We start from the raw sequence: 12,566 nt of genomic DNA, 5'->3' as shown, positions 1-12,566 counted from the left end.
GGTGGTGGTGATGGTGATGGTGATGGTGGTGGTGGTGGTGATCTTTATTTACTACTTAGAGAAGTGTGGCACACTTCTCCAGCCTCCCACAGACAGCATCATGTCACTCCACCTTTAAGCTGTAATCCCAAACAACAGGTCAAGCTCCCAAACACAGCATGCAGACATTCATTCAGATGTTTTCAATGCTAATTTCTTCCAGACCCTCAGGAGTGTCCCTGGAAGCTTCTCCATGTCTATCAGGAGCCAGAGCGAGGGAGAAGATGAACTGTTATTAACTGGGGTCTCCACCTGAGCCCCATGGTGCCTGCTGCATGTTCGTCACTCGCATTTAGGCTTTGATGGCGAAAAGGTAAGATTCTGTTGCAAAGAGGCATCAAGCCCCGCCTCTAACCATCCACTTGTGGAAAGCCAACCTGAACTCAAGCGCAATGTCAAAGGCCAAGTTGAGGATCACATAGTCAATCTATGTCTCAGCCCATAGTCCAGGGCTCCTGCTGAAGCTTAGCAGAAATACGAAAATCTGATGCTTTGGAAGCAGTCCCAACTGAGGTAAAGTTTAGCTTTCCTTGTGCTATTTGTGGGATCTCAGCAAGTCTTTATTTTCTGCTAACTATATCATCTTGGCACGTAAAGCAGGTATAGTTCTATGATTATTATGCAAATGAGGACAAAGTTCAGTGAAACGTGGGTAAAGTGTCCAGCACGTTATTAATCACCATAGTCACGCTGTGGGTGCTGCTGTGGTTGCTCTGTGTAGCTCCCTCTCCAACCTCTCCCCACTCCCCAGCTTACAGACAGCTTGCAGTAGCAGTTAATTAAAGGTGTCATCTAACTGGGAGAAGGGCCTCTTGCAGAGGGTGCAGAACTAGAAGACTCTTGTCCTTCCAAACCAATCTAGGACCTTTACAAGTTGTCACAAGGTTCTGGGAGACTAGCGACCCTAACGACCAGCGACCAGTGTTGCTGCTGTCAAGCAGAGACAGCCTGCAAAATGCTACTCGGATACCCCCGCCCCCGCCCTTGGTCAATCCTGCTCAGTCATGCTAACACCACTTGGAAGGCAACAAATTCCATCGGCTGTTCTAACCCCAAGCTCCACTCACCCTGCCTCCTCCCGCCTCCCTTAAATAATGTCTGCGCAAATGCCTCTGAGACCATCTTCAGCTAATTTCCTTCAAGACATGCAAGCTGCTAACGCTGGGAAGCACAGATAGTGTGCGCTAGCAAATATGGCCAAAATTAGATTAAAATAACCCCCTGATAAACAAATTACTCACCGAAAATAAATATTGGACTAGCAATGGTCAAGATAACTAGAAGAACAGCACCACCATATGGCAGGAAGGAGAACTACAGGTGCAACTGTGCAACTCAGCCCACACTTCCTACAGCGCCAGACTGAGCGGAGCAATGGAAGGAAAAGAGACAACCGGTACAGTTGCAACCTTTTAACTTAAACTTTTTAAAATCACTTATGTACTTATGCAAAATACGTAAGTATTTGGCAGACAAGACTGGACTTGAAGCCAAGAAAGTAAGGAGAAATATGCCAAATTGAATGTGGCATGACGTAATAGGAGTCTGTAATCCTTCCAGTTCCTGCTCGCTCCTGGATCTCATGCCCTCATTCATCAGCCTTGCCTGATGCTCACCCTCATGGTGTGCTACATTCCAGACACAGACTCCTCATACACATGCTGGTGTTCCAGCATCTCTCACCGGGTCCCATTCAAACGTTATATGAAGTGGACTGTGTAATGTTTCTGACTTAAGTAACACATAGTCTTCCAAAATAATCCTCCTGATACTTAGACAATATTTACTTAGCTTCCTTTCAACATTTGGTTGTTCCTTCTTTGGGTTAAGTAAACCTAACCTCTTTAATCTCTTCCTGGTGAAGCATAGGGCTTAGCTCACTGGGAGGAAGAGAGTGTCAGGTAAACCCTGTAGCCTGCTAGCTGAATAAATTATTTAAGCCTTCTAGATTTCAGTTACCCCACTTATGAGATGGGGATTGCAAAATCTCCTTTTCGGGCTAAACATACACAGTGTCTGACATACTAAGAACTCAATAAATGGTGGATATAAGTGTTGTCATTTTAAACCAGCACAGTGATGGATGTAGCTTGCCGTGCTGCCTTCAGATGAAGCCAACTGCAGCAGTGTGACAAATACAAAAAAAAAAATCAATATTATTTGAAGGAGATGTTTGGCTCGTCAGTGAAATACATATTGTATGCTTCCCCAGAAGTCATACTAGAAAAAGAAAGAAAGATAATCATGTTCATGAACTTACCACAATAACTAAGGCACGGTGGGAAAAGATTCTAGGAAACTGGACTCCTTCCTTATACAACATTAAATAATTAGGATAGCCACTAATGTGGCCTGAGATGAGGTATGAGGCTGCAGTAAGAAGCCAACCCCTGTGTGGGTGCTCAAAGAATAAAACAGTCACACATATTTATGTACACATTACACCATGGCTGGTTCCATTCTGTGTAATGTAGTGTGATTCTCAACCTGTGGATTGTGTCCTCCTTTAGGGGTAGGGGGTTGCATATCAGATACTCTGTTTATCACATATTTACATTATTCGTAAGAGTAGCAAAATTACAGTCATGAAGTAGCAACAATCTAGTTTTATGGTTGAGAGGGTCACCACAACATGAAGCACTGTGTTAAGGGGTCACAGCACTAGGAAGGGTGAGAACCACCTTACATTGTAAAGAATTATTAGCAAGGAACCCTATGCTGGACAGAGGTGACAGTGGCTGGTGCTCAGACAAGCCCTAAAGGAGGTGTGTGTGCTGAGATGTAAGAAGAGCAGCAGGAGCTGGTTGTCAGAGCTCTGCACGATTCCCTTCTTCTACATACTCCTCAGTTTTCTCCTCTGGAAATGAGAGAGACAAGTAAGGTGAGTAGTGTCCAGGGCATTCTGGGGCCATATATTCCTGACAATATCCTTTAATTACCTTTCAGGGCATCCATGAGAACTAATTGATAAGGATGCACTCTCTACTCAGCAAATGGCACATGTTTGACAAAGCATGATGGTCCATGCCTCCTATTTTAACATTCAAGAGGATGGGGTCTGAGGATCAGGAGTTCACGTCCAGTCTACAGTAAGTGGTATGCCAGCCTACTCTACAGGAGTAAGACTAAGTTTAAAAATAAATAAAATAGAAAAGACTTAGTCATATTTCATGATGTGCTACATTCTACAACTTCATATTGTACATGATAAATATAAACATTAGCATAAATTATCAAAAATAAATAATAATTTGGATGGGAAGATAAGTCAGTGGTTGGTAAAGTGCTTATTGTGTGGACATGAAGACATAAATCCAATTCAAACCCCAGAAGCCACACAAAATCATCAGGAATGACCATGAACACGCTTGTAATCCCAATATGAAGGGTGAGACGAACAGATCCCTGGGGCTCACTGACCAGCTCTCTAGCCTACCTGGCAAGCTCCAAGTTGAGTAAGTGACTCTTTCAAAAAACAAGATGGATAACAGCTGAGGAACAACTTCTGAAGTTGATCTCTATCCTCCATACAAGTCAAACTCACACATGTACACACAGACACACACACACACACACGCTAAGAGAGAGATGAAGAAATACAAGGAAAACTCAAGGTCTTTCAGCCATGACAGTATGACCTTCTTTAGTTTCATTAGGAAACTGAGGCAGGAAGCATAACATCTGAGAAACCTATCGTGGCCAGACTTGTCAAGTCAGGCCATTTCTCCTGGAGTGGAGGTCACAGGCTCTGTAAAAACATGCACATGAGCCCAAAGAAGACTGTATTAATCTCCTGGTACTTGTGTGTGGCCATCAGAGCAAAGGGGCCACAATACCAACCATCTTCAAACACACACATCCATTCTGAGGAGGGATGCCAGCAGTTCTAACATTTTCAGGGAATCTTGAAATTGGCCCATCTTTAGCATCTCAAAGCAGGATGATTATCTGGCCACCATGTGCTCCAGCATCTACACTAGACCACTGCAGATGTTTTCTCCAAGCATGAGACTGTTTATCCATGCCAGGCTGCTCTGTGTGTAATGGGTTTGTCCTTCCTTCCTATTCTCTGCAGTAACACTGCTGCAGGCTGTTCCCTGGGAATCAGACAGACAGAACATTAACTAGGAGGGGCTATGAGAAGTCTCACCTTCCTGCCAAACTTTCCATTAGCACTCTTGTTTATCCTGCTCACTTTTTTCTTCTGTGTTTCTTCCTCTGCTGTCTTCTCTATGCCTCCTCCCTTTCTGTAAGTTCTGCACACTTCCTGAGGCCCCCAAATGCTAATTCTAAAGTAGAAAAGAAGTATGAAGTAGGCTTCTCTTCCCTCAGCAAGATTTAAGGCCTGCACCAGAAGGTGTTTCCTTGTTGCAAGATTATGACCTTTAAATCTGGGCAGCAAGGTTAATGCCAGACCATTATTGGAAGATTCATCCCTGGGGCCAGCACAAATCAACTATAATCCCACTGCTGTACCTCATTCAAAGGCTGCTTCCATGGTCACAATTTTTCATAAGTACATTTATGGGTAATTCTTACGGAAAGGAGGTTAAGAAAGAAAAGGAAAGAGGGAGAGGCTGTGGGCACAATGAGAACAGGAGAGGGGTATGGAAGTGAGAAAGAAGGGCAGAGAGAGAAGTAAGAGGAAGAAAAGCCTAGTGGAAAGAGGAGGGATAGGATTGAGAGAAAGAGAGAGAGAGAGAGGAGAGAGAGAGAGAGAGAGATAGAGAGAGAGAGAGAGAGTTGTTTTGGCTTGTTAAAGAAAAACAACACGAGCAATTGAAATAGTGTGATTTCTTAATCAAAGCAGTATTAAATTTCAATAATAAGAAGCTAAGTGTTTCTGGATAGAATAAAACACAAAAAGGCAAACTCTCGGTACAGAACTTTTAGTGGACAGTGTTAGTGGAGAGTGTGCATGTGTGAGCAGAGAAATGAACTGATTTTAGGGATGATGTGGAATTTAGCTCAGGTCATCCTACTCTAAAAGACAGAGACAGAGGGACTCTCAAATGCACAATGACTTTGCTTTGTACCATCAAATGGCTGAGACAATAGGACATGTCCTTAGATTTCTGTGCAAAATTTGCCTGATCAGAAACTGAGATTTGAGATGCCTTTACCTCATTTCTCTTCCTACCGTCCTCACCTCCTGTGCTAGCTACATTACTTCCACCCCATTTGATAAGGGAGTGAGAGTCAAAGAAAATAATAAACTCTCTGTAATATGATCCAAAGTTCTTTCCTTTCCCTGTGCTGCTGCTGTGGGCAGGCCCCACTCCTCCAAGAAATGAGTTTTTTGTTTTTCTGCCACTCATGGGGATTGGCTCCAGTCAGTGACAAATAAATAGGATCTTAGTAACCTCAGATTCCCAAGCCTGCCCTTATATTGACGGTCATAGGCACACTGACTGACTAACCCTAGCCAGTAAATATTTTGTCCTAGTTTTATTTAGACAGGACAATGTCCTCTGTGATGCAGTTACTGAGATCTTCTAGAACTGCCATTTTTTTTTATACTCGCTGACAAGTAAACATCAAGCCAGAATAGCCACCACCTAAAAGAAGTATGCCTTTTATAGATAAAAGTCTGCATAAACATTGCAGGAGAGCTGTGCCACGTGCAGTTTTGAATTTTAGACATAATCTAACATCTTGAATTTAAGTTCAACTGATAGATTCAACACTTTTCAATTAAAGACAAAAGGCATTCCATGTTAAAGTTTAGCTTCACATGACATTTAGGTGTTATCAAAGGACTAGAAATTTCCAAAACACTCAAAGCCCTGCAGGGACGCCAGCCTAGGTGGATTGGTGTTATGTATGCCCAGATACTCCATGCTGTGTGTACTTTGGTTGGGCTTAGTGTAACAACAGTGGTGACTGTCTGGTAAGCTGTGATTGTTCTTCAAGCCCATGATCAAACTTTGCTATCTGAATGAAGCCTTCTTTTGTGCTGAGCTCACAGATGACCTTAGAACCCTTCTACCTACATGTTAGAGTTGCCACTTAGAATAGAACTTCCTTGCCCCAGCAGGGTCCTCACCACATAATTTGTGAATGTTTGTAATTCTGGTCTCCTTCCTGTGTTCTTGTGCTTACAAAGGCATATGAATGATGCTTGATGCTGGGAAATCGTAGGTCAATTATGAAACATGAAAATACCAAAAAGAAAATGTATCTTGGGAAGGAAATTTTGAAACTTTGGGTGGATTTTAGCCCATGTGTGTACCCAAATGGGTTTTGGCAGTTCTCAAAAGGAAGCAGCTTTGATTCCCATAGGTGGGGTGGGTTGTTATATCAAAACACAATGCCAAATACTAGCACATAGTGATCTGGGGTGTCACTAAATATTCCATGTTGCATAGAACAGATCCCAACAAGAAAGAATTACCCAATTCAAAATGTCAATGGTGCCAAGGATGAGAGACTCTGATATAAAGGAAGGTTTTGTCTTTAGTGGGAGAAAGAATATTAGAGAACCTCTGATCCAACTGTTTTGTGATATAAATAACCAAAGACCCAGGCAAGGACCCATATGGACAGCTCAGCAGAATTAGCAGATAACCCCATATATCTTCCTAATGGGATGGTTAAAACCTGCTTTATATGTAGAAGACAGCAGGCTTTCAGTTCCCTAGCAGCCTATTAGTAAAGTAAATAGAGATTAGAACTACAAATGTTAAGACCATTGGTTCTAAGCATGGATTGTTAGATTTAGGTTGTAGGGAGCAATCTTGCTATTTCGTGTGGGTAAATATCACAAATCAATCATTTAATTGTAATCAACAAATATGTGCTTTCAGCTTTGTTGTGCTGATACAAGAAACATACAGATCAATAGAGATAACCCCTGTCCCTTAAAAGCTTCTGCTGAGACATAAAGACAAAATAAAAAAATAAAAAAATAACTTCAGTTCAGTGACATCAAGACACTGAGGTAGGAAAGCCTATGGAAACAGAAAGCAGGGGCACCTTACCAAGTGATCCAGAGAATATTCTACAGAGGAGGAGAGTCAAAAGCCAAACTCTAAAACAGTGCTTCTCAACCTATGCACCATGACCCCTTTCGGCAGGATGGGGTGGGGGTGCAAACCAACACTTTCACAGGGATTGCATATCAGATATCCTATATATCAGATATTTTCATTACAATTCATAACAATAGCAAAATTACAGTTATGAAATAGCAACAAAAATAATTTTATAGTTGAAGGTCACCACAACATGAGAACTATATTAAAGGGTCACAGTCTTAGGAAAGTTGAGCACCACTGCCCTAAAAGAAGAATATAAGTTAGAAACTCAGAGCTGAGCCTTCTACCACTACAGGCTCAGCTTATTAAGCATGGCCAGAGTGTGGAACACCCAGCCAAACAGTGTGTGACTGAGTCTGCTCATATTTGCACATACTAGTGGTTTTCTATACTACTAGTCTTCTAAAGCAAGATCCCATGATCCTTGTCACTAAAGTTGAGGAATATGAGACTATTTTCAGATTTTTCACAACATAGGTACATTTTATGAGAGGTTACTTAGCTTTAACTTTAAGGGATAAATGTGCATGTATGTTGGAGGTAAGATGGCCCTACTTTGCCCTCAGGGTTCCCTTCCCAGGAAGAGTCAAGTTTTCTATTGCCAAAGCTGGGCAGGGAGGACTCAAGAGAAAGCTCCTGTCCCAAAGCACTGTACTCACTGGTGTCCCAGGGAGCAAAGCTCATTTCCTTCCTACCCCTTGCCCTTCATCTAACGCCAAGCATTTGAATGGAGAAAGACACCGTCTGCTATAATAAGAACCAAGAGCTTAAACCTGTAGTTGGTTGACTCTGAAGAATGAGCAGCTCCTCCCCAGAACCCACGAGTGACGTCTTTCCATGTCAAGTAGTCCATAGACTCTGTCTCTTCCATTCCTAGTCTGATCCCACTGCCTTCCACCTGACCCATGTTTGAAAGCTGAGTTTGTGGACAGACTTCCATACTGTCTGAGTTTCAAACCAACAAAATGAATTCAAGCTTCATTTTCCAACTCCAGTCTGTAAAAGGAAACGTCATGTACTTTGGCTTTTACTTCATGCTTCTGGTTGACAGAGATGTGTGGGTGGTGGAGAAAGAGTGTTCTTACATTTATTTATTTATTTATTTATTTATTTATTTATTTATTTATTTATAAGGTTTATTAAAGTTCACCTATTACACACAGGCCCCGGGCTCCCTCTAGAGAAACAAATATCACCATTGAAAAAGGTGGTTTCCAAGGTATCAAATTAAAACAGATGAAGCAGTAAGGAGAGGAGGAATAAAAACATTAAGGCAAGACTTCACTCCCAAGTGCATCATGCTGTCTATTATATTGCACACGTGAAATTGACTCCCAATGTAATTAGGCTAAGGCCACGAGGCAAAAAAACAAAACAAAACAAAAAAAAACAACAAAAAAAAACCCTCACAATAATTCAGAACCTCCAAGCTATTCTTTTGCAATCACTCACATAGTTGAGAAAAGAAATAACTTTTTAATAAAAAAAAAAAAACAACTTGGCAACCTCTACATTGTCCAAGTAATTCCCAAGCATATAGAAAGTCATGAGCTAAGTTAAAAAACCAAATGCAAGTATCAACATCTACCTAACCACTCATACATAAACTTTTGTTCCACTGGACAGTCCCATTGGCTGGGATTTATTCTAGTAATGCTTAAGGGTTGTTTCTTCTGTCCAAAAGAATTGATGAGTTCCCAGGTCTGCAATAGACAACTTACTTCCCATGTAGGGACAGTTGTCTTTGCCTTATCTACTTTTCTTACTCTGATAAATTTTAACAAAAGCAACTCAAAGGAGAAAAGAAAAAGGCTCATAATTCAAGGTATAGTCCATCATGGCAGAGAGACTAAGGCACCAGGAGCTTGAAATAACAGGCCATATTACATACACAGCCAGGAAGCAGAGAACAACAAATGATGGATCCTACCAGTAAATGGTGGCACCCACTTTGGACAGATCTTCCCACCTCAATTAATCCAATCATGATAATCCCAGACATGCATGCCAAGAGACCACTCTCTCAGGTGATTCTGGAATCTGTACACTTGACAATCAACACTAATGATAGTAGATTATAAGAGGATATGTCCACCTGAAGATATATTCACTCTCTTTTCTACAGTCACCAAATTCTCTTTTGCCAACAGACTTGAGACAAGTCTCTATTTCTTCACAAATCAGAATGGAGCCATGGAAAAAAAGGGTACCTATCACAAAAACAAGAACAGGAAGAGATAACCAACCCCCCACCCCACCCCACCCACATACACTTTTAAAGAGATGCTTACTGGATTTCAGCAATGCTGCCAAAACTTCTGTGGCTACCCTGGGGAAAAAAAAAAGAGAGAAAAAAAGCGAAAGTCAATGTTCAATGGTCTTTTTTTGTTAGCCCATGAATTCCATAGGTAGAGTGTTCATCGCTGCCACCTATCAGACTCAGTATTATCCATGCTTAGAAGGCATTCTATTGATCTCCACTGACCATTAAAGAGGCATAAATGCAGAAATCACATTAACTGAGGGGTCTATCTTCCAAATGGATCTCGGAGGTCCCCTCTGCTACTGAAAATACTCTCCCTTCCCCCATCACTTCAAACGCTCCACAAACTTCTTTGCACTGCATTTTTTTTTCTTTTTAGGTGTTGCCCTTACCAGTCAGTGTAAAGTTTCTTGATTTGTACCTGAAACTCTGAAGGATGATTGAAAAGGAGGGGCTGAGAAGGCACAGGGGATACAGCAGTTTAGTGCCAGGTTCCTGAACCACTCAGGCCTAAGACACACTGAAAACCATGCACACTGGGAGGAGAAGCTGTTTCCGTAGGATGGAGACCTTCCTCCAAGCACATTGCTTTCTCCCATGGAAGAATTTCACAGCTTCAGCAGCAAAATGAATTAGAGGAAAATCAAAAACATCTCTTGTTCCAGGTTTTAGTAGCCCTTCAGTTTGTTCCTGATGTCTGACAAAACACGAAATCCCAGTGTTATTCTTTGAACATATCCTCCAGAGCTTATTTATTGGGAACTCAATTCATATGTCCATGGTATTTCAATGTGAGGCTTTGGGAAGTGATTGAAATTACATGAGACAATGAGAATAGGGTGCCAGGAAGTCACTTGTGGTTTTATTAAGCCCCGCTCCTCAGTGTGTGACTCTCTACCTGCAACCTCACATTTGCTGACACCCAAAGAGAAATATAGAATCTCCAGGTTACTCCTCCCCATGAGTTAGAATCTTGTTCTAACAAATCCTCACATGCACACTGGGGAGTATTAATAATGGGTTTAGAGGATGCATCAATGTGATCCCTATAGACGTGGCTGGTGGTCCAGTGGGGTAGGTGCCTTGCTGGATCATTCTCAAACATTTTCTGTCTTCTAACTCGCATACTTTCCTTCTCTCCTAATCCATTTGGCTGCCCTACTCTTTCCTCTAGATGCTGAGCTGTTTCCATCAGTTCTGATTCCTTTTTGTCCCATCACACCATGGTTCCTATGTACTGTAGCATCTGGATTTTGTCAATCTCCATGGAGTTAGAAGAGGAGGGTTTCAGAAGCCAAAATTCAATTAGAGGTGGAAAAGAATGGATATGGGTGACTAGTGGGGAGTCTCTCAGTGGAATCTGGCCCCACTGACTTGAGACTTTCCAGTGCTGGTTTCCCTGAGATGAGTGATTGTCTCTGCTGTTCGTTCTGCACTGTGAGTTTTGCCATCATAGGAATCCTGAAGGATAGGAGGAGATGCAATTATATCTCAAACACTTTGTTTCTGTTTTATTTACTCTTATTTTTTCACATTCATTTTTCTTCCTCATGCTGCTGGCTCTATCTCAGTATCAAGCAACATGCTGCAAAGAATACTCTGAGGTAAGGAAATAGCTGATGAGAAAATCTGTATAACATTAGGGAAAAGGGATTCCTGGTTTGGGGCAGTCTATTCACATGTGTGTGTAGCCTAGAAGGGACAATCTAATCCCTCTGGCCTATTTCCCCAGTCTTCAGATGTGATGAGAACACACCACTGCTTGCCTTAAGCATAAGTTACTAAGATCATATGTAATATGTCTATTCTCAAAAAGAACAAACAGCATTCTTCCATATTACAGTTCTCTCTAAGCCAATGTTTTCCTCTGTTGGGGATTTTAATTTACTTCCCATTACTAAGACAAATACATAAGACTGAGTGATTTAAAAAGAAAACAGGTTTATTTAGCTCATTGTAGTAAAGTCTAATAAACCTTAAAGCATGAATCAAACATGTTCCTATAGTTAGGTTATGCCTTCTTGTTGCATAACACAACAAAGACTATTACATAGCAAAACAGCAAAACCAAAACAAGTTAGAGGAGAAGAATAGAAGTATGGAAAACAGGAAAAGATTAGGAATATTCAAAGTAGGTATCTAACCAAGTCTAGATCACCAGCCAGGTCTACGGAGACAAGCGACTTATTATGACTGATCTACAGAACACTTTCACCATGGGGCAAGAAACAAGATAATAGGTTCAGAGAACAGAGTAGAGGCTATGAGAAAGGATGGGCTAAAGAAAACTTAAGAGTCTTGCTGCTCAGAATATGAATCGTTACAAACAGCCTGACATTTTTTGAGAGCTAAAAAGAAATGTATACTGTGTAGCCTGTTCCCTGACCTGATGAATTAGAATCCTTTTGTTAGCAAATCCTCATGTGCACATTAAAATTTGTTAATAAATGGTCTGGTGATGAATCGATGTGGGCTTGGTCATTCTTTGATTGTTGATAGGGACATTAAAGCTGACATTAGACCCTTAATTCTCTAGAATATTCCAAATAGCATGATGATATAAGAAATAAATATGATCCTAATGGTAATATTTTATGACATGGTCAAGGTTACAGCCAAATTGAAGCTGAGTCCAGAGGTACCAGGGCAGTGTTGTTACTTTAGAGAGCATAATTTGGGGATCAACATTTATGATGAAGAGTACACTTAGGTAGAGGATACAGACCATAGTTAAGGCCAAAGTCTGATAGTCGAAAGAATCCAAATTCAAGTTTTTACACAATGAGACATCATTCATTTGTTTTTAATTCTTACGTATGATGTCAGTGATGGAAAACTGAGATGATCATTATTATTCAGAAAACATAGTTACAGAATAAAAAAGAAAGAGAAGGTCCGGGTGACTACCTGAAACATTTAGGTTAGGTAAATCTAAGCACAAAAAAGCCACTAACTAACTAAGAAGGGAAGCTATATTTTTAGAGAAAATAATGGCTTTCATTTGGGACATACTATATTCAAGAGAAACTATGTGAAAGCTCCCTGAAACTGGTCAGAATACTGTTGCAAGCATCCACCTATAATGTTGGAGGGCACTCAAACATGAAAATATTTATTTACTAATTTCTACAATAGCAACAATAGTTTGTAACCATGGGAACAGATAGTATTTTCAAGAAAATTCAAAAGAAACAGAGCAGGGATTCACACACACACATACACACACA

The 12,566-nt window shown here is 41.0% G+C and overlaps 1 protein-coding gene across 8 annotated transcripts in view; it reads right to left on the bottom strand.

Moving 5' to 3' along the window:
- Window positions 1-12,566, bottom strand: part of Agbl1 (ATP/GTP binding protein like 1) — an 887,643-nt gene that overhangs the window by 734,432 nt on the left and 140,645 nt on the right. For all 8 annotated transcript variants that reach the window (XM_031387026.1, XM_031387022.1, XM_031387027.1 and 5 more), the window contains exon 6: window positions 9,368-9,405. In XM_031387026.1, coding sequence (XP_031242886.1) covers window positions 9,368-9,405 — 38 coding nt within the window. The remainder of the gene's footprint in view (window positions 1-9,367; window positions 9,406-12,566) is intronic.

The sequence above is a fragment of the Mastomys coucha genome, unplaced genomic scaffold (assembly GCF_008632895.1).
Source record: "Mastomys coucha isolate ucsf_1 unplaced genomic scaffold, UCSF_Mcou_1 pScaffold21, whole genome shotgun sequence".
NCBI classification, from domain to species: domain Eukaryota; kingdom Metazoa; phylum Chordata; class Mammalia; order Rodentia; family Muridae; genus Mastomys; species Mastomys coucha.
This window is presented reverse-complemented; position numbering and strand designations above follow the sequence as displayed.